The sequence below is a fragment of the Neodiprion pinetum genome, chromosome 2 (assembly GCF_021155775.2).
Source record: "Neodiprion pinetum isolate iyNeoPine1 chromosome 2, iyNeoPine1.2, whole genome shotgun sequence".
In the NCBI taxonomy this organism is placed as follows: Eukaryota; Metazoa; Arthropoda; class Insecta; order Hymenoptera; family Diprionidae; genus Neodiprion; species Neodiprion pinetum.
In genome coordinates, this window is record NC_060233.1 from 34,104,166 (window position 1) to 34,122,477 (window position 18,312).

Sequence of the window (18,312 nt, forward strand, 5' to 3'; positions counted from 1 at the left end):
TTTGTGCAACATAAAATAAACAACAAAAATTACTAAACGAAACACGAATTTTTTTCAATTTTCAACAATTTTGGTCAAAATTTAATTTGCATATTCTCAAGATGTGTTACAGTTGAAAAAAATTGTTCTTTAGCGTACTTTTAAAAAAAAGTATATTCATCTTGCAAACTAATGGAGGTGAATTTCAGAGGAAAAGAAAATGTATTCGTTGAAGAAAGTATCAAAATATGTATTTTTTTTACATATGCGTGGATATTTTATTTTCATTGAAGTGTGATGAATCTTCACTAATTGATGTATCTTTGACACAGTCGTTGCATAAGTAAGCGTGATGATCATCACACATTGGTCCTAAGCAAAATGGACATTGTAGTTTAGTTTTTTTGGTTTTCACATAAGGGCAAAACACACACTTTGCTTTTCAAAATAACTGGTGGTTCACGTTCTAGGACAGCATTACACAAGCATCTGTGCTTCATCTGTTCGAGCATACTTGCAAACAGTGCTTGCAAGTACACAAAATCCCTAAATTAACAGGCGCTTAATCAAGCATTACTCTGTTGCGCGAACAAATCAATGTTTCGTATACACCATCACGATCAAATTAACCCTACGACTTCTTTGAACCATTCAAACCATGCCAAACGTGTACTGCTTACTCATGTGCCTACTACAATGTACAGGGGAAGAATCTTAACGTACATTTAGGACCCCAAGTTACCGCTAAACGGCCGCAGGCCCACCAATTTAAAGATATTCCTGACCAAAATCGATATAGGGGTCAAATTGACCCTCCGTGTTTTCCAAGGGTTACACCAATTCTAAGACAAACAGTTTTTGGCAACAAAATTACAGAAATGTGAAAGTTAGCTATTCGCGCTGCGAACGCCGAATTCAAAGTTACAGACGAAAATCGAAAAATCCTTCGTTTTTCTTTGTATGACATCAGTTGTTGGTTTTGCAATGTTCTTGACATCTTTTTCATTCCTGAAGGTTCAAGTAGCGGTAAAAGGCTCACTCAAACCAATACCCAGACAAGAAAAACCTGGAACCCCAAAAATCACAAATATGCTAATGCTATCTCCTTGCAACTTCTGTGAAAATTTCAAGACTTCGAAAAACCCTACAATGAATTGTTGTGTACGCTACGCTAGCGCAATTGTGCAAGGAAAAATGATTTCGAATAGTTTTACTCTACTACAATCGATGATTCTGAAGTTATAGAAAATAAGAGAAATCATGTCGTATTTCTAAATTGGGTGGTTCGATTTGGCTCTACTTATGTCGTTTGAGTTTGTAGTGTCCTCTAATGGCATCTAATAATCTGTCTCATCGCAATGAGTTTTTTGGCCCAAACAAATAGCATGGTTTCGTAGAAACTGGATATGCAACATTACTTCGAAAACACTGAATTGTTTGTAGTGAGATTACTTCCGTTTTTTCCTGGCTTGATTTGGATTTTTTCTCATCCAGTGCTTTATATCTGTTCCGGATCTTATACCGAGGATAGCAGATTTTGAGTTAATATCACGCATTACAAACGGTGAGTAGCCAGCTACGTAATCATCGTTTAGAGGATCATTTCTTGTTCGTGCTAATCTAGACGGCCGCTGATCAGGCCTGGGCTGATCTTCAAATAAAATTGGATTATTGGCGTGTTTTCCGCCCTGTGGTGTAGGTAGCGAGAACTGGAACATAATAAAGTTTAGTAATTAGTACAGATATAGAGGTAAATAAAAATGCTGCAATGATCAATGAGAATTCTTACAGCTTTAGCATGGAAGATGTTAACTTTACCTTTTTCCCCCTTGCCGTAAGTGGTCTTTTGTGATTAATATGGATCTGTTGTTTGCCGTTTTCATCTAGTGAGACCGCGACTTTTTTTAAAGTCTTATTTCCACAGTTGGGACAGAACTCTTTGGTCATGATGCTAGTAGTCTTGAAACACGTGTAACACCTTAGTATGAATGTTCTTAGCTGCTTAATTACTCTCCCATCCAAGCTAACGACTTGGAGGCCAATTTGTTTCAAAACATTCTGCATAGCGAAATCGGTTGTAAGGCAGGCAACTTTAGCTGGTTTTTCTTCTTGAATATCTGCATCCATATCTTTCTTGACTTTCACAATGTTCCCTGGAAAATTATTATTTTGAATGTATTCACAGACATATTCAATCAACCTATGTTATCATTAGTCAAAAACAATTCAACGGTTTTTTCAAAACCTACGAGGTGTAATCCAACCCTCATCGTTGTCATCTTCACTTTCACTCTCTTCAATTTCTTGGTCCTCATCAGTAAACTCTTCACAATTTTCAGCTGGGAGAATATCGTCAACGTCTTTGCCATTATCCAATTCCAAATCTTCTGGATTGCATTTCAAAGCAGAAAATTTATCAGGTAAACTATCTTTCTCTATGTTTTCTAAGTCGGAGGTTGCTGTCTCATAATCAGAAATTGATGAGTATTCTGACAAATCGTCCGATTCAGAGGTAGAATCTGCGCTTCCATTTTTCAGCAAGATTACCGTGTTCAGATTATTATGCAAATCTAGTTCTTTTGTGTCTTCGTTTTGGTTAAAAGTGCAGTGTTCCACAGTTTCTTTTTCAGTACCTTGTTTCTAAATGAGATAAAAAAGCATTGGTACAACATGAAACCAAAAGTTTTGCCAATTGAAAGTGCTTGTTGTAAGTTAATTTTATTTATTCCCTGTATTGCTTACATCATTGTCAGGTAAAAAAAATCCAGCCACATTATGCGAGTAATTATCTGGGAGATTGATGCTGATATCGGGCTTTACAGGTGTTATAGGTACATCCTTCAAGTGTTGAGTTCCAACTTTTTCTTTCTCAAGCTGATAAGTTAAGGCAATCACCTTAATATCAGTTGCCGAAAGACTGCGGTAGTCTCCAGTCTTTTTAGAAAATTCGGTAACTATGGGACATACGTACGAATAATAGTGATATGACTGACAAAGTCACAACTGAATGATGTAAATAATGCCAAGTGTAAACAAGAAGGCCATATCTATTTGCACACTATTGTATTTTTTGCAAAATAACAGGTATTGGCACGATTGTTTCTACATACATACATCATATGTGTATTGTAGTTGCAGATAGTAGTGAAATATGATGATTCATATAGGACTTGATTACAAAATGCTCTAGCCATATCATTTGGCATGTTTGGAGTATCGCATATAGACATGGAAAGAGCTATAGATAGAGACATGGAAAGACACGGAGGCGTGAAAAAAGCCACGTGAAGAAATAATGAATACAAGTAGGCTGATTGTTTATTTCTCTCACCAAAATGAATGTTCTCTGGAAAGACATCTTTAATAATCAAGTCGTAAGGTAAAACAACGAGTCTTCTGAGCTGCCGCTTGTTGGTTATTTCATTAACAACATCTTGAGGAGTTATAACGTTGGCAGCGATATCCTGTTACGAAAAATTGGGAGATGAGCTTTTATCATGATGTGAGAATTTTGAGCTGAAAAGTGATACGATATCAAGTAATCATAATCTTATCGGTTTAAGTTATGATAAAAAAAGAAGAGTACAAGAAAACGCATTACTAATTAGGTAACGAAGATGGCATAACCTAATTCGAGCTAGTGCAATGTAATTGAGTGTACGCAGGTGAGTGGACAACTGTACTTTATTTATTATTTATCATACCTGTATAGCTGCGTTTCTAATAAATGCACTAGTATCGACAATCAGATACTCCACTTTTGCGTCAGACTTCATTTTTCCCAGTTTCCAATGGGAGCTTTACATGTGGCCACGCTACACGGAAAATATCACACTTCCATTAGGATATTGGGTCTTTAAATGCTTAAAACGTCTGAAACCACGGAGTGGGAACTACGCAGCTCATGTGAGTTGCTTATGTTTTACAATTACGCTAAAAGACGAGGAAATTCTAGACCCCTGTTCCCTTTGAATACACTCTGTAATAATGAAAAAAAATAAACCGCACAAATCATGACGTTACCAAATTTACGTATCCGTATAAAAATTATTAATCCATTCCCGATTTGTTAAACAATTTATTTATCTCAACTTCGTACTACTCACTTTTAGATCTGACGGACAGCAAGATGGCTGACGTCAGATAGTGAAATATCATGATAACGAATCCTCCGAGTGTTTTTCAACTCAGTTTTTGTGTCTTATAATCGACGATACCGAGCGAGCGATGTTTCAAGACTGCACGCGCCTTAGAAATTTGTTCAATACTATATAGGTTTGTATCCTTATAGTTGAAACGTCAAAACCTATCTGCAATGTATGATGAATCAACCATTCGCGAAACGTCAAGATTAATGTCCCGTATATTACTCATAATTTTCGTTTCATTTTTCTGTACCTCATTTCCTAGTCTAATGTAATACTCCCATTGTTACCAAATAGTCAGTTTACATTTCTTAATTTGTTGCTTGTAAAATAGTATTCCATTTACAGTTCGTTATATTGATTCCTCAACAATTCACACCTTTGTTTTTTATGAATTTTATTTTTGGTAATTATCTTCTCACATGATCAATCAATTGATAGCGACAACATTTACAAATTTTGCTGATCTGTTACGTACTTCATTCTTTCCTCTACGCAACTTAATTTCTATCTGCACCTAATTTATTAAATGAATTGTAATCGTCTTTGTTTTTTTGTTCTATAGTCTTACTGCGCAAACCTCAATCTGTATTCTATTGGCTACAAATATTTAAAGTTCTCTCACTTTGCCAACTAACAAACGATCTAAGCAATTTTTGACCATTTTTTAGTCAGCAAATAATAAGACAGGAAAAGAAAGTATTCTTCTAACATATAGTTTAGTCAGTTCTGCTGAGTAACAGCTGGATCCGTGATAAGCTGAATTATAAGCTTTCTGAATCACGAAAATAGAAATATTTACAGATTGATCATTTATATTTACCTTACACCAGAGAATCTGATTCACAGAAAATATTCCTAGATTCCTTGAACCTATTGTTTTCAATGATTTTAAGTAAATTCTACACATTATACTAAATGTTCTTTTTTATTTTTCAGTTATACAATACTCTGAAAGCTGAGTTTTAATATGAATGGTATTTCAAGATTATTTTGGTGAATCACATCTAAAGGCAAACCATGTCACAGTGCGAAGTGGAAGCTGCAACTCCAGGGTTTCATCAGCTTAGCATCACTAGTAAATGATAATAGTTTTTTAAATTTTGCATCCACTATGATCAAGTTCTACCTCATCTACTTATCTTAAAAACATGTTGATTTCCAAGATATATTAATTTTCATTTCAGTTGAAGCAGCCGTATTGCGCAATTCGTCATTTCTGAAACCTAATCCTTACGTTGAACTCTCAGTTGATGACAAGAGTCCTCGCAAAACTGAGATTGCAAAATCCACATATCAGCCAAAATGGGTGGAAAAGTTTACCATTCTTGTAACACCTTACTCCCAGCTGCATTTTAGACTCTTGGATCACAGCACCTTTCGTAGGGATGCATTGATTGGTGAAAAGAGAATTAATTTGTTTCAAGTTTTGTCCTACTACAATGGAAAATTGGATAATGTTGAATTAACTTTGGATTTAATGAGCGAAAATAAACACGATGCTTATGGTCCACTATCAAAGGTTGGAGAGTTGGTAACATTATTTGACGGACTAAAAATTGATATGAACGAAGTCATACCCTCTAATTCCTGCGAACAAGTTCGCCACAATCAAGTTACAAGCGGTGCCCTGACGCCACTTGGTAAGGCCTTAAATCTCAGAGATATTTTTTCGCATTAGCTGAAATGTTGATCGAACATTTTTTATTTCTAGGTTCTTCAAACAGTGACTCTGGGAACAATCGAAGTATTCTAAATGGTGGTGTGAGAGCTCGCATGCGATTACACGGATCAGAGAATGCAGCACCTTCCGTCATGCAGCCAGTTATGCATCGAAGTTCAACCAACATTCTTCACAATCCTAGTCACACTGCAAGTCAACCCAGTAATAATACCAACAATGCTCAAATTGTTGGCCTTACCTCTCCTATGGCTAATGGAGTTGGTAATCATTTGGCTACTGAAAGTAGCAGTGGATCAACAGGGCCCCCACTGGGTCAACCAGCATCTGCTGGACCATCTGGAGTACCCGGGGAGACTGAAAATGGTAATCAACCTGAAGAACCTTTGCCTGCTGGTTGGGAAATGAGATATGACGTCTATGGCAGAAGGTAAATTATGGATTGTCATTTAATTAAAAAGGTTCGTTTGTTTCTGGCGATTTTACAACCATTCTTGTACAGAATATCTGTATCATTGAGTATCTAAAGAGAAATATACTGCTATAAATTTGAAGATTGACGAACTATTTCAGTTTTTTTAGTTTTTTATCGTTCCAGGTATTATGTAGATCACAACACTCGCAGTACATCCTGGGAAAGGCCACAGCCACTCCCACCAGGCTGGGAAGTACGAAGGGATCCTCGAGGGAGAATTTATTATGTAGATCACAATACAAGAAGTACTACTTGGCAACGCCCCAACACAGAGAGGCTACAGCATTTCCAGCACTGGCAGGGAGAACGGCAACATGTTGTCCAACAAGGAAATCAAAGATTCCTCTACCCTCAGGTGATCACCAACTGAAAAAATTGGAGAAAATTTCGTCATTGGAGATGAATTTTTTTTCAGAACAACCAAAAATCTTTTTATTCTTATCTTCTGCACATTTTTTTAAAGGCTCATGGTGGACAAGCAGCAGTGGCTGGTCTTTCAACGGCAGTCGTTGAAGAAGATGATGCTCTAGGGCCCCTGCCAGCTGGTTGGGAGAGACGCAAACAGCCCGAAGGCAGAGTTTACTATGTGAATCATAAAAATCGAACAACTCAATGGGAGGATCCAAGAACACAAGGACAAGAAACAGGAATGGACGAACCACCCTTACCTGATGGATGGGAGATTAGATTAACTGAAGATGGAGTCCGGTATTTTGTGGACCATAATTCGAGAACTACAACATTCCAAGATCCAAGACCAGGAGCGCCGAAAGGGTATGTGAAAGTTTTGAGAATTTCGGTTTAATCGTAAATTGAGTCTAAATTACTCCAAGTACCATAATACATATTTTGGTCACCTTCTTTACAGGCCGAAGGGTGTCTATGGGGTTCCAAAGGCATATGAGCGATCTTTTCGCTGGAAATTATCACAATTCAGATATTTATGCCACAGTAATGCTCTTCCTAGTCATATAAAGATCAGCGTTACCCGACAAACTTTGTTCGAAGATTCTTATCACCAAATCATGAGACTACCGGCTTATGAGCTCAGACGACGATTGTACATTATATTCAAGGGTGAAGAGGGCTTAGACTATGGCGGAGTATCAAGGTAAAAAATTATGGTCAATCAATTTTCAACCAATTTAAATATTATTCCATGTTTAATGATTGGATCTTTTTCCTCATAACAGGGAATGGTTTTTCTTACTGAGTCATGAGGTATTGAATCCAATGTATTGTCTCTTTGAGTATGCAAACAAAAGCAACTACAGTTTACAAATAAATCCGGCATCGTACGTGAATCCAGACCACCTACAGTATTTCAAATTCATCGGCAGGTTCATTGCAATGGTATGTTAGGATTATTAATATATTTTGAATTACGAGAACAAGTAATCAAGATCTTTAATCAATTTTCCCCATTTTTTGCATTACCAGGCTCTTTACCATGGACGTTTTATCTACAGTGGATTCACAATGCCTTTTTACAAACGAATGTTGAATAAGAAATTGATCATGAAGGATATTGAGTCTATAGATCCGGAATTTTACAATTCACTTGTATGGATAAAAGATAATAACATAGATGATTGCGGTCTCGAATTATATTACAGCGTCGATTTCGAGATTCTTGGTCAAGTCATACATCATGAACTTAAAGATGGTGGTGATAAAATTCGAGTTGTTGAAGAAAATAAGGAAGAGTATATGAGGTAAAGTTATCGCATTACACCTTTTGCTACACACATACATGTAAAGAAATAATAAAATATAAGAATAATAAATAATAATAAAAATAAAATGCTCGCATTTCCAGACTGATGACAGAATGGCGAATGACGAGAGGTATCGAGGAACAAACTAAAGCTTTCCTCGAAGGATTTAATGAGGTTGTGCCTCTAGAATGGCTAAAATATTTCGATGAGCGAGAACTCGAGCTCATGCTCTGTGGCATGCAAGAAATAGATGTCGATGACTGGCAACGCAACGCTATTTACAGGCACTACACGCGCAGCAGTAAACAAGTACTATGGTTTTGGCAGGTACTTTGAAACGATAAATTATTAAGGAAACTGAAATTACCTCAATTTTTACGATTATTGTAAATTAAATCTTTTCAGTTTGTACGGACAACTGACAGCGAAAAACGAGCTAGACTGCTACAGTTCGTCACAGGAACATGTCGTGTACCAGTTGGTGGATTTGCCGAATTGATGGGTATGTTGTGAAAAATGTTTTAATCAGCTGAATGAATGTAAAATAGCAACACTGCAGTGTTATCGAATCCTTGAAATTGATAGAGAACATTATTCATTTTAGGGAGCAATGGACCACAAAGATTTTGCATAGAAAAGGTGGGTAAAGATACTTGGTTACCGAGGTCACATACGTGTTTCAACAGGCTGGATCTTCCGCCCTATAAAAGTTATGATCAAATGGTGGAGAAGCTGAACTATGCAATCGAAGAAACAGAAGGCTTTGGTCAGGAATGACCAGTTGCAGTTGCTTTAAAATGAGAACTGGTAAATCAGTTTTTAATTTTTAATCTATCATGTTTGAAATTTCTAAGATCTTCTGAAAAATGTTCAAATAGTGAATTTATTATGTGCTAAGCGTCTTACTTTTTTTTTCATATTTTCAGAATGAAGTCAAACTGCACCAGAGTGTAATGCACTTTTAAGAACCAAACTTTAATGTTGTATAAATATTTCATCATATTAATAGTTAATTATATACAATAGAAACTCTATAGTCCTTATGCAAGGTGAGTGGAATTGAACAACTCTTCTATTTTACTGTGCCTTTGATGGTGCTGAAAGGTCTGGATAGAAATATTTTTTCTTGCACGTATAATTATCGTATTTTTTATACTAAAATACATATGCATACAAAATCATGGGATTAATTCTTACATAATAGTCCGAGGACTGTAAGAATTTCTGCATCTTTACCACATAAGATATTTTTGAAAAATTATTTCTTGTTATTTGCTCAAAATCATGTTATTTCAAATCTTTTCAACTTATACTCTTTACCTTTTATTTTTAATCTGCCCTAGATTAGAGAAACTGTGATTCTAGAGACTGGTCTAAACTTTTCTACAATCGTTGCATTTTGACTATAGATCATTTGGAAATAAAATACATAGCTGTGGTAGCCAAAATTTGGCGCGATTTGTCTCAAGTTAGAGTACTTGGGAGACATTGCCAAATGCTGAGGGATTGTGATTGGTTCATGTAGAAATTGTCAAAAATCGAGAAAAATAACAAAATTTCAAATACAATTGGTGTGATTGTTCTGATCTTCAAAAAGAAAGTAAAAAGGACCCCAAAATAAAAGTAGTATAATTTCTTCATAACCCTACTCAGAATTGCATTCCAATGAATCAGTAAGGCATAAGAATTTTCGATAAACTAAAAATTATATATCTTCGGTAATTGAAAGGTAATAAAATATGAGAACGCTAGTGAAATTCAGTATTTGACGCTTTCTATATCTCACCAATCCAAAGTATAGATTCCTCGTGATGATAATAAATATTGTACATAATTGAACTACACACAATAATTTGTGGCATATATTAAAGCCGTTGACAAGCAATGCTTTTAAAGAAATAGTTATCTACTGTATAAAAAAATTTTAATTCATATAAAAGAACCACGTTACTTTAAGAACAAAATAGCAAAAACGAACCTACAAACTATTTCAACACTGATGGCAACAAATAGTTGATGATTTGCTTGACTGTTGAGTTGCAAACAGGCAGATAGAAATTGAACATAAATTCGTCGCTTGTTCACGATAATATGGTATATATTATATATATATAGATATATATGATTATATTTAAAAAATAATAATAATAATATTACATCAAATTAAATGGAATAAAGCACCTATATGGATTTATTTTTTGATTCACTTACTTGTTTTTGTGAAATTTCTGAACCTAATCAATAATCGATTTAGATGATTGATTATACCTATTTACAAAGTGATCAAAATTTATCTTGTAATATAATTTAACAAGTAAATTCACTTTTCAATTACAATATAGTGTATTTTTGTTAGATGTATATTAATATGTATATGTCGTACGAGTTTCGTTGTATGTCAAAAACAGTATTTATGGGAGTACTGAGGTGCCTAAACTTTATGTATGAAAAGATATTGCACATGTGCAATCGCTTATTATATTATAATTTTCGTACAATACATTTTTTAATCTGTCGATACTAACGATGTTGCATGATTCGAAACGTATGAAACACTGCTAATATTTATCCCTAAGTAACATTAAATAATTTTCATTAAAAATCATTACAATAACAAGTTACAATTATCACAGAGTTGCCACTTTACCTGATTAATAAAAGAATTACGTTTTATTATTTCAATTTCATAAGCAGTGTCTTCACATCGTTTGATCGGTAGTTGTATAAACTCTCAACCATGTAATTAAATTTTTAAGTATACATAAAAGTATTTAATCATCAGATTGATGAACATTTTAATACGTTCTATTGCAAATGTTCGGTGAAGTGGATATCTCCAGGCCATTCAAGGTGACATCGAGTCTTGCGCTCATCGTAGTAAGTGACACCCACTGTACATGACTGCGGTCTACTTCACCATATATTCTCAGTATAAAAAGTTTTATTTATAAATGGCCAAATACTAATTATTCCATTCTCGTACGAGTATATTTTTGAGATTAGAATGAGTTATTTTTACTGAGAAGAAATGTGGTTCGGTTATACACAGAATAGCCCAATGGATTTATTAGATTGTATATAATTATGTAAGGTGTACAGATTATAAAGCAGTGAATAAATTTGTAGCGGAAACACAAAAGTTTTTTTCTCAAGTAATTCAACCTTCCACAGTGTAATTGTATAAGTTGAGATAAGTCAACTTTATTTACACTACATAATCGATACTATTAAGATTGATAACATTTTTACATCACTTTCATCCTAAACATTATATTAGAAGTCTATAATCTACAATTTAGGACCAAAAAACTTATGCCATGGAAAGCTGCTTAAAGGACTCTGCTGCTGTCTCTGATCATCCATAACACCTATGAATGTCTGCTCAGGATTAGCTAAAATTTTTACAAACAAAAAAAAAACAGGTACCAGGCTTGTTACTCTTAATTATATGCAATGTTCAAAACTTTGTGCGACATTTTGCGTAAAAGTAAATTAAATGTTGAAATAATTGTTTGAAATGTTGGTTTGAAGCACGTATTCATTCAGGCTAAAATATTGCCCGTGATCAAGTTTTGCCGTTTGAAAGTTCAAAGTTTAGAGCAATATCAAATCTGTGCATCATTTCAGATTTCAACCAAAATCACAAACTCAATAAGTCTGTAAATCAGGTATGTAGAAGATAGTGGGCTGTAGTTTGGCAGAACTTACTTTCTTCAAATTTTCAGTAAGTAAAATAATTAGCTATGAAAATTAAAAATTCAAATTATTGTCTGATTGAACATGAAACAGCCCATTTTGAAAAAGAAAGAAATATAGTACGTATTTATACAATTTAATTAAAGTTCTAAACAAGAGACGCTTCTATTTGAATTTACAATTGCACAATAAAATTATTACTGTACTTACGTTCCATTGGATTGATGGGATTCACATACTTAGTTTCAGTTTTCTCCCCATTTTTCTCTTTTTTTACAACGACGGTATGTGATTTATCGCCAATCTGACGTGTGACAGTAGTTTCCTCATTTCCTACAGAGTCTCTGACCGTACGATATTGTTCAATAGATCCATCTGGCTTGCGAATAATTTTTGTAGAAATGGATTGTCCGAATGAATGGAAAGAAAATGGATGCTGCTGAGATGTATTAGTACCAGAATTATTTCTTTGTAAGGATGAAAGATCTTTCCAGGCTTGAGACAACTCTTCACTAGTAATCCTGTATTAAAAATGGATGATAAATATGTAACCAAGTGAAAAAGTTTGCATTTCCTTTGCACTAACACAAGTATCTCATTTAGCTTCTTGTCATGGCATATTCAAAAAATAATGTACATTGTTGTAATAAATCCACAACTTACTTTCCATCCAAATTAACATCCAATTTTTCTTCGACAGGTGCGTGAAAATTCTTAGACTCAAAACTTTCGTAACCTGGTTTTAAAACTTCATCCCGTAAGTTTCCTTGTTTTGGTGGTTCAATAAGCATCGAATCCTGAAAATGGCCCTGAGCTGTAAAATGACAAGATCAATGAACAAAATCTGATGTATTATTTTTTATTCACTACTATGACTGACTTAGGACTAATAAATACTATCTGGTACATACCTTTGTCGCCGAACGGTAACATAATACCATCTTGACTAAATCCAAAGAAATTTTTCAACATGTCATCTATTTGGCGTTCAAAGTACTGAGTGATTTCAAAAGGATTGCTGTGAATGTTGAAGTGTCCGGAGCCAAAGATTTGCTGTCCACGTTGCCTGTGATGAAATGATTAAATAAAAGTAAATTAACTCTACTTATTTAGATTTGTGAAAAGATCAATGATCTTGGAAGCAAGCAAATTGCATAAAAAAGTGAATTGCTGGTAGCTCTCCAATACTATTGCTGTTCCAAAGCCAAAATATTTTTATGCAGATGGAATAATTATTGCATGTACCTGAAATCGTCGTTGTCATCATCATCATCCTCATCTGTCTGCCAGATTGGATTCCTAAACTCATGTCCGTGTTGCCACTGGTCTTCAAATCTGTAAATTGAACCGAATTACATCTAATTTCGATTTAACTAAATCTTCACGAAATATTAAGTGATAGCGGTTTTAGGTTTTGTTACATAATGGGACGATTGATAAGGAGTAATAGAGTGCATATTAAATTTTCAAAAAGAAATTGAAAGGCTTATAGCTTGTATTGAATAATAGGGATACTTCTTTTAAAATAAAATAGAATACACAAAGCCACGGCTTAGTATTTTGGCGGTCACGCAATATCCCTTACGGCTGGGAATGTTAAGTGCTGGTATTATATTCACCCGTATTGCGAGTGGTTGTTTTGTTGATTTTTTCGTCCTCCGAAGTTGAAAAGGTCTCGTAAATAATTATAAAATGACATTTTTCACCACTCTAAACTGGTTTAACGAACCGCAGCAAACTGTCGTCTCAACAACAATTGCGTCATGCTTTTTAAAGTTTTCCGAATTACATCAATGCAATCTACCGGGAGTTTAGACTTAGTAATCAGCTGAGTTCATGCGGACTATTATCACGTCCCGACATCGCGTATCCGCATAATTCTAACGTGAATATGATCTCGCTCTAATAAACTTATGCGCACTTGCTTCTTACTGCAGTTTTCGTTCTAACTTTGCTATGACAACGTCTATATGTATTGACAATGAATCCCAAAATAATACTACGGAAAAGCAATAAGTCGTTTCGGTGACAACTCATTGGTTTGAAGTCGCCATGTTAGATGAGATGAGCTATGATTTGTGAAACACTCGACTCGATTCTAATGGCATGCTGACAGCGAGTTCTGTGTTGCTACACGATTATACGAATTGTCGATTCAAAATCTATTTCAACCCACGGCAGGTTTAATTTGGTATATATAGCTAGAATAAATCTGATTCTCAAGGTTTGCTGCTAAAAAAACACATCGAGAGACTTCATGCGGATCAGCACAAGTAAAGTACAACCGCAATATTATTAACAGCTGAATACATCTTCTTCTGATGATGATTCCGTAGAATACTTAACTGCTTTTTTCACGACAAACTTATTACTATTTTGCAGATTCACTAATGTTTGCTGACATTAGTACACCAAAATGATGAGACTTCGGACTTTTGATAGCTAATCTTCGCCGATTCAATGCACACGGAGCACCCTGAAGAGAACAAAATAAGATGAATAACATTTCTGGACAATTTCGAAAGATGACATGGGATCCAATCCTGATAATATCACAAATAATAGCCGTTCAAGCAGTGATATACGTTTGCCTTGGAGTGTGGATATGGATTGTTGCCTCACTTCTTGGATCGACCAAATCATTGGATTATGCTTTTCAGTATAGCGAACTCCACGTTCGTGATCTGGGTGGTAAAATGGTCATCACTATGTTCTTGTTCAATGCCTTAATTGGAGCTTTGGTCTTGTGGTGGATTGTACAAAGGACTAAACAATGTATGGATTTTGCGTGTACCGCTCATCTGATTCACTTACTCTGTTGTTGGGGTTACAATTACAGTTTTCCAACAAGTTTCAGCTGGTGGTGCCTGAACATTGTTTCTGTTACCGTAATGTGCATATTTGGAGAATTCTTGTGCATGAGAACTGAACTTCAAGCAATCCCTCTTGGAATGAATACCCAAAAAACAGCTTTGTAAATATTTGCTTGAATTATAAAATCATATTAATCAATCTAATTTATTATTAAAAATAAAAAACGCCAGAGAAAACCAATGAAACCTAATAAATTTTGTTAACAAACTTTTGAAAGAAAAAACCAGAGTATCATTTTTTATTACCAATGTTAAAGTAACATTAGCCCATAATCTTGTAGTTAACACAGGGAGTGATAGTAGAAGGAAATTAAGGAATTCAGTAACAGATTGAAGTGACGAAGTGGTTGACTAGTGTAAGGAAAAAAATGTTACATTATAATTTATATTATACACATATGGTTGTACAGAGTAGCGATGAGATAGATACAACTAATTCAATACATTCTGCCAATTTCTTGACACACTATAAGTTTTTGTTACCGAACCTACAATCTAGTGAGCATCTTCTTTGTAGAATCTAAGTCCGCAGTACCCACAGGAATGATTCCCAGGTTTGTCCTGTAATTGGTAGAGATTGCTGAATTCTTTGTCTTTACAGCGGTATTAATTTATGTGTATGTCTAGGACATAAGTTATTTGTCTGAGGTGATTCAAGATTATTTATAAAGTTATAATCTACCAAGTTAATGTAGACTTTAGGGTGTCCAGTGGGTCCACCTCCACCGTCACAGGCAACAACTCTCTTCGTTGTTGGAGTTGGCGGAACGTCATCGATTAAATTAATAGCCCAGTTTGGATTCACTTGTTTTGGTTTATCCACAAATCTCACCAATCGATAATCCTTCGCGTCCCATTTCTGAAGTCATAATAAACCAAATTAAATAACTTCAATTGATAGCAGACATAAAGATTTTAAATTTCATGGAATACGAATCAAGGTTTACGTCAACGCACCCAATTAAAAGTGCGGTAACAGTTCATTAAACAGAGAAAACCAAAGAAGATGAACATAACCTCACATTTACGTAACAGGATAAGTCGTAATTATTATTCACCTGGCCAGTATGCGTTTCTTTTTCGACGGGCTCCCAAGAAGCTTTGTTACGTATTCCGGTTGTGAAAGCCGGGACGTTTATTTTGCAAACTTTCGTTTGATTCCCAAGCAGACAGACAACTTTCTTGCACGCCATATTCACAACTACTGATCGGCTAATCCGTCTGAAGTTGCAGTGTTGCAGTGAGATAACAGCTGACTCACGGCTCTCGCTGCGCGACAGTTTCATAAACCTGTTCAAATGAGTACTCACCGTAGTATCTCAACGTGTTTCCCCGACCCGTGCACAAGTATCACAAGTGTTCAAGATACGAGAAAAGTATACCAATTATACGTTTCTTAATCCCTAATTTTTTGCTCTATTGAAAATAAAAATAGCAAGTTAAGCGATGAAGATAGTCGATTATTTCACAGATCGTTGTGATGTTCTCTCCGTATATTTTGCAAGTCTCATGCATGATGTTGATCAACTCAAAGTACTACAGCAATCAAACCGTAACAGTTTTTTATAGAAATGATTATTATAATCCAATGGTGTAGTTAGATTCAAATACATAGATACGTATATGATGAATATCTACGTGACATGCTACAATTAAAACATAACATTTCTTTACAAGTTAGAAAACCTGTATAACCTAGGGTAATTTCATAGTACAAACACTTATTAAATAAATATTTATTTGGTTCTTGGTTTGTTTTGGGGTTTGTTGCCACCTTGATTACCACCTCGACCTAAAGGCGCAGGGCCTCTTCCCCCACGTCCTCCGAAAGTGCCTGAAAGAACATAAGCATAAACTATGAAATCTCAAAATTCCTTTAATTGCTTCATTTAATGTGATTTTGACTATCGAATACCTCTGCCACCACCTCCACCTCCACCTCCGCCTCCGCCTCGACCGCCTCGTTGATTTTGACCGCCACGTCCTTTCATTTCACCTCGTCCCCTCGATTTCATTTGAACGTCTTCTTTAACCATGTCTATAACTTCATCTGGAATTCTAAGATACTTAATGGTACTACCACGAATGTAGCATTCTGGCATCCTCCAAAATTTGTCACCATCCTGTATTGACAATTTGTTATGATGATTAGCAATGATAGTATAGAATAAACTCAATAATTTACAGCAATTTTTATAAACACATTGCAATGAAAGTAGACTTTCCAAGGATGGTTAAACTGGAATGGAACTTTCAGCCTTACAGTACTGCACACATTATTTAACGAGTTTTTGGACGAGGTTACATTCAATGCTGTGCCCGTAGTAAATGTAAGCAAGCTAATTGAACGCCAACTGAGATTACCCTGGATGTGCAGATAACTTCTCTGAGATTAATGTTCATCCAATTATCACAGCTAACCAAGTGTCCATTGTATGTTTCTCCATTTTTGAGTTCGACGAGCTGAAATAAAAAATACCAAACTACAATTGGCAATAAGTAATGAAACGACTAGAATTTTGAGGTTAAGATTTACCATAGGATGATTTTGTGCTGTTCTCAACAATGAAAGCGGTAGCTGGAAAATGAAAGAACATTATTATTTGAATTTATTAAACCATCTACTGATCATAATTTTAGCATGATCAAACTTTACCATTTTTAAAACCTTCCCGCACGATTTGTTACGTGTGAAGTTTTAAACACTTTCAATTTCGACTAATGAAGTAATAAGTCAACATCACAATTCACAGCTGATATCGACCATATCGACTACATCGCCTATCGACTAGCGAGCTTCGATGCAAAAGTTTTTTACACTGTTTTTTTTACCGTCATATAATGCATATAAATTACCAAATGCGACTCGCGAGAGAAAGAAGTTAGGCTTAATGAAATCGATGCCAGAGTGCAGCACTCTTCAGATTACTGCACGGAGGGAATATGCTGAGGATTTAAAACTAACTAATTTTGATTCATATAAGAGGTAATTACAAAACATGAAATGAAAAGCTAATTTATTAAAAATGAAGAATTTACGTCTTCACACTGACTTGGCTCACGGATGACCATTTCAAAAATCTTGATTCTTGGCGCTGCCGACGGCTGACCATATTTTCGTTCAAACTTAGCCAACTTCTCTAAACTCCCGCGTTGGTGGTGCGAGCGCCACACGAGCGCCACATTACTAGGCAGAGGATGCAGAAAATGCTTCTCTTCCGTATATTTTTCGGACACTCCTATGAAGCAATATGAGAGCTCGACTCACCGGCGAGATTTGAACGATGTTACTCCACTTTTTTTTAACTGAATTCTGACCCACCCAATCTCAGAATATGATTTGACTCATACGAATTCCAACATTACTCATACAGTTGGCTGAAGAATTTTGCATAGGGCCCGTAGAGAAATTACAACGAATAGCTTTATTTTGATACTATACGATTGGCGATTTATTGAGTAATATATATTTCTGTGTCAACATATATACATATACATATGTACATATACACGCGAAAAAACACACTGAGTCCTTAAACTATAAGTGTACATACAATACGTAAAGTTTGTATATACTTCGCTTATATACTCCAAGTAAGACTATTCACTGTAATTTCATTGTTACTTAACAATATTGACTGCTTGGGTTGGTAACTATTCTATATTATACGTGTATTCGCAAGATCTTATCATACGTAATGTTTATATAGAGGTATAGATTATATTGTATGTAAATGTGTGTGTG

At 35.2% G+C, this 18,312-nt stretch overlaps 6 protein-coding genes across 9 annotated transcripts; 2 read left to right on the forward strand and 4 right to left on the reverse strand.

Annotated features, from left to right (window-relative positions):
- Window positions 1–204: 204 nt before the first annotated feature.
- LOC124211270 (RNA-binding protein NOB1) lies at window positions 205–4,210 on the reverse strand. Of its 3 annotated transcripts, none has more exons than XM_046610155.2 (7): window positions 4,086–4,210; window positions 3,684–3,794; window positions 3,311–3,443; window positions 2,722–2,933; window positions 2,229–2,619; window positions 1,798–2,132; window positions 205–1,688 (listed from the first exon to the last, which is right to left on the reverse strand). In XM_046610155.2, the coding sequence occupies exons 2-7, from the start codon at window positions 3,753–3,755 to the stop codon at window positions 1,428–1,430; spliced, it is 1,404 nt and encodes a 467-aa protein (XP_046466111.1). In that variant the 5' UTR covers window positions 3,756–3,794; window positions 4,086–4,210; the 3' UTR covers window positions 205–1,427. The 3 variants fall into 3 exon arrangements, with proteins under 3 accessions (XP_046466111.1, XP_068989301.1, XP_068989300.1); XM_069133200.1 differs by having other exon boundaries at window positions 3,684–3,958; window positions 4,086–4,203; XM_069133199.1 differs by having other exon boundaries at window positions 3,684–4,190.
- Su(dx) (Suppressor of deltex) lies at window positions 3,874–11,292 on the forward strand. The gene is made up of 13 exons (XM_046610154.2): window positions 3,874–4,254; window positions 5,064–5,202; window positions 5,312–5,767; window positions 5,839–6,235; window positions 6,404–6,635; window positions 6,744–7,054; window positions 7,149–7,391; window positions 7,474–7,633; window positions 7,721–7,995; window positions 8,100–8,325; window positions 8,404–8,500; window positions 8,603–8,805; window positions 8,925–11,292. Exons 2-12 carry the CDS (start codon window positions 5,145–5,147, stop codon window positions 8,773–8,775), a joined length of 2,628 nt encoding a protein of 875 aa, XP_046466110.1. The 5' UTR covers window positions 3,874–4,254; window positions 5,064–5,144; the 3' UTR covers window positions 8,776–8,805; window positions 8,925–11,292.
- On the reverse strand, window positions 9,257–13,561 carry LOC124211273 (HCLS1-associated protein X-1). The gene is made up of 6 exons (XM_046610163.2): window positions 13,314–13,561; window positions 12,940–13,029; window positions 12,606–12,760; window positions 12,358–12,508; window positions 11,905–12,215; window positions 9,257–11,390 (listed from the first exon to the last, which is right to left on the reverse strand). The coding sequence occupies exons 1-6, from the start codon at window positions 13,391–13,393 to the stop codon at window positions 11,287–11,289; spliced, it is 891 nt and encodes a 296-aa protein (XP_046466119.1). The 5' UTR covers window positions 13,394–13,561; the 3' UTR covers window positions 9,257–11,286.
- A 9-nt stretch (window positions 13,562–13,570) lies between these two features.
- Sys1 (Sys1 golgi trafficking protein) lies at window positions 13,571–15,029 on the forward strand. 2 transcript variants are annotated; one of them, XM_046610174.2, is made up of 2 exons: window positions 13,571–13,972; window positions 14,077–15,029. In XM_046610174.2, the coding sequence occupies exon 2, from the start codon at window positions 14,190–14,192 to the stop codon at window positions 14,670–14,672; it is 483 nt and encodes a 160-aa protein (XP_046466130.1). In that variant the 5' UTR covers window positions 13,571–13,972; window positions 14,077–14,189; the 3' UTR covers window positions 14,673–15,029. The 2 variants fall into 2 exon arrangements, with proteins under 2 accessions (XP_046466130.1, XP_046466129.1); XM_046610173.2 differs by having other exon boundaries at window positions 13,572–13,967.
- On the reverse strand, window positions 14,925–15,761 carry ND-13A (NADH dehydrogenase (ubiquinone) 13 kDa A subunit). The gene is made up of 3 exons (XM_046610175.2): window positions 15,626–15,761; window positions 15,250–15,426; window positions 14,925–15,128 (listed from the first exon to the last, which is right to left on the reverse strand). Exons 1-3 carry the CDS (start codon window positions 15,758–15,760, stop codon window positions 15,063–15,065), a joined length of 378 nt encoding a protein of 125 aa, XP_046466131.1. The 5' UTR covers window position 15,761; the 3' UTR covers window positions 14,925–15,062.
- Window positions 15,762–16,112: 351 nt separating this feature from the next.
- LOC124211279 (U6 snRNA-associated Sm-like protein LSm4) lies at window positions 16,113–17,425 on the reverse strand. The gene is made up of 5 exons (XM_046610177.2): window positions 17,224–17,425; window positions 17,104–17,145; window positions 16,932–17,030; window positions 16,483–16,690; window positions 16,113–16,401 (listed from the first exon to the last, which is right to left on the reverse strand). Exons 1-5 carry the CDS (start codon window positions 17,224–17,226, stop codon window positions 16,304–16,306), a joined length of 450 nt encoding a protein of 149 aa, XP_046466133.1. The 5' UTR covers window positions 17,227–17,425; the 3' UTR covers window positions 16,113–16,303.
- Window positions 17,426–18,312: the final 887 nt, after the last annotated feature.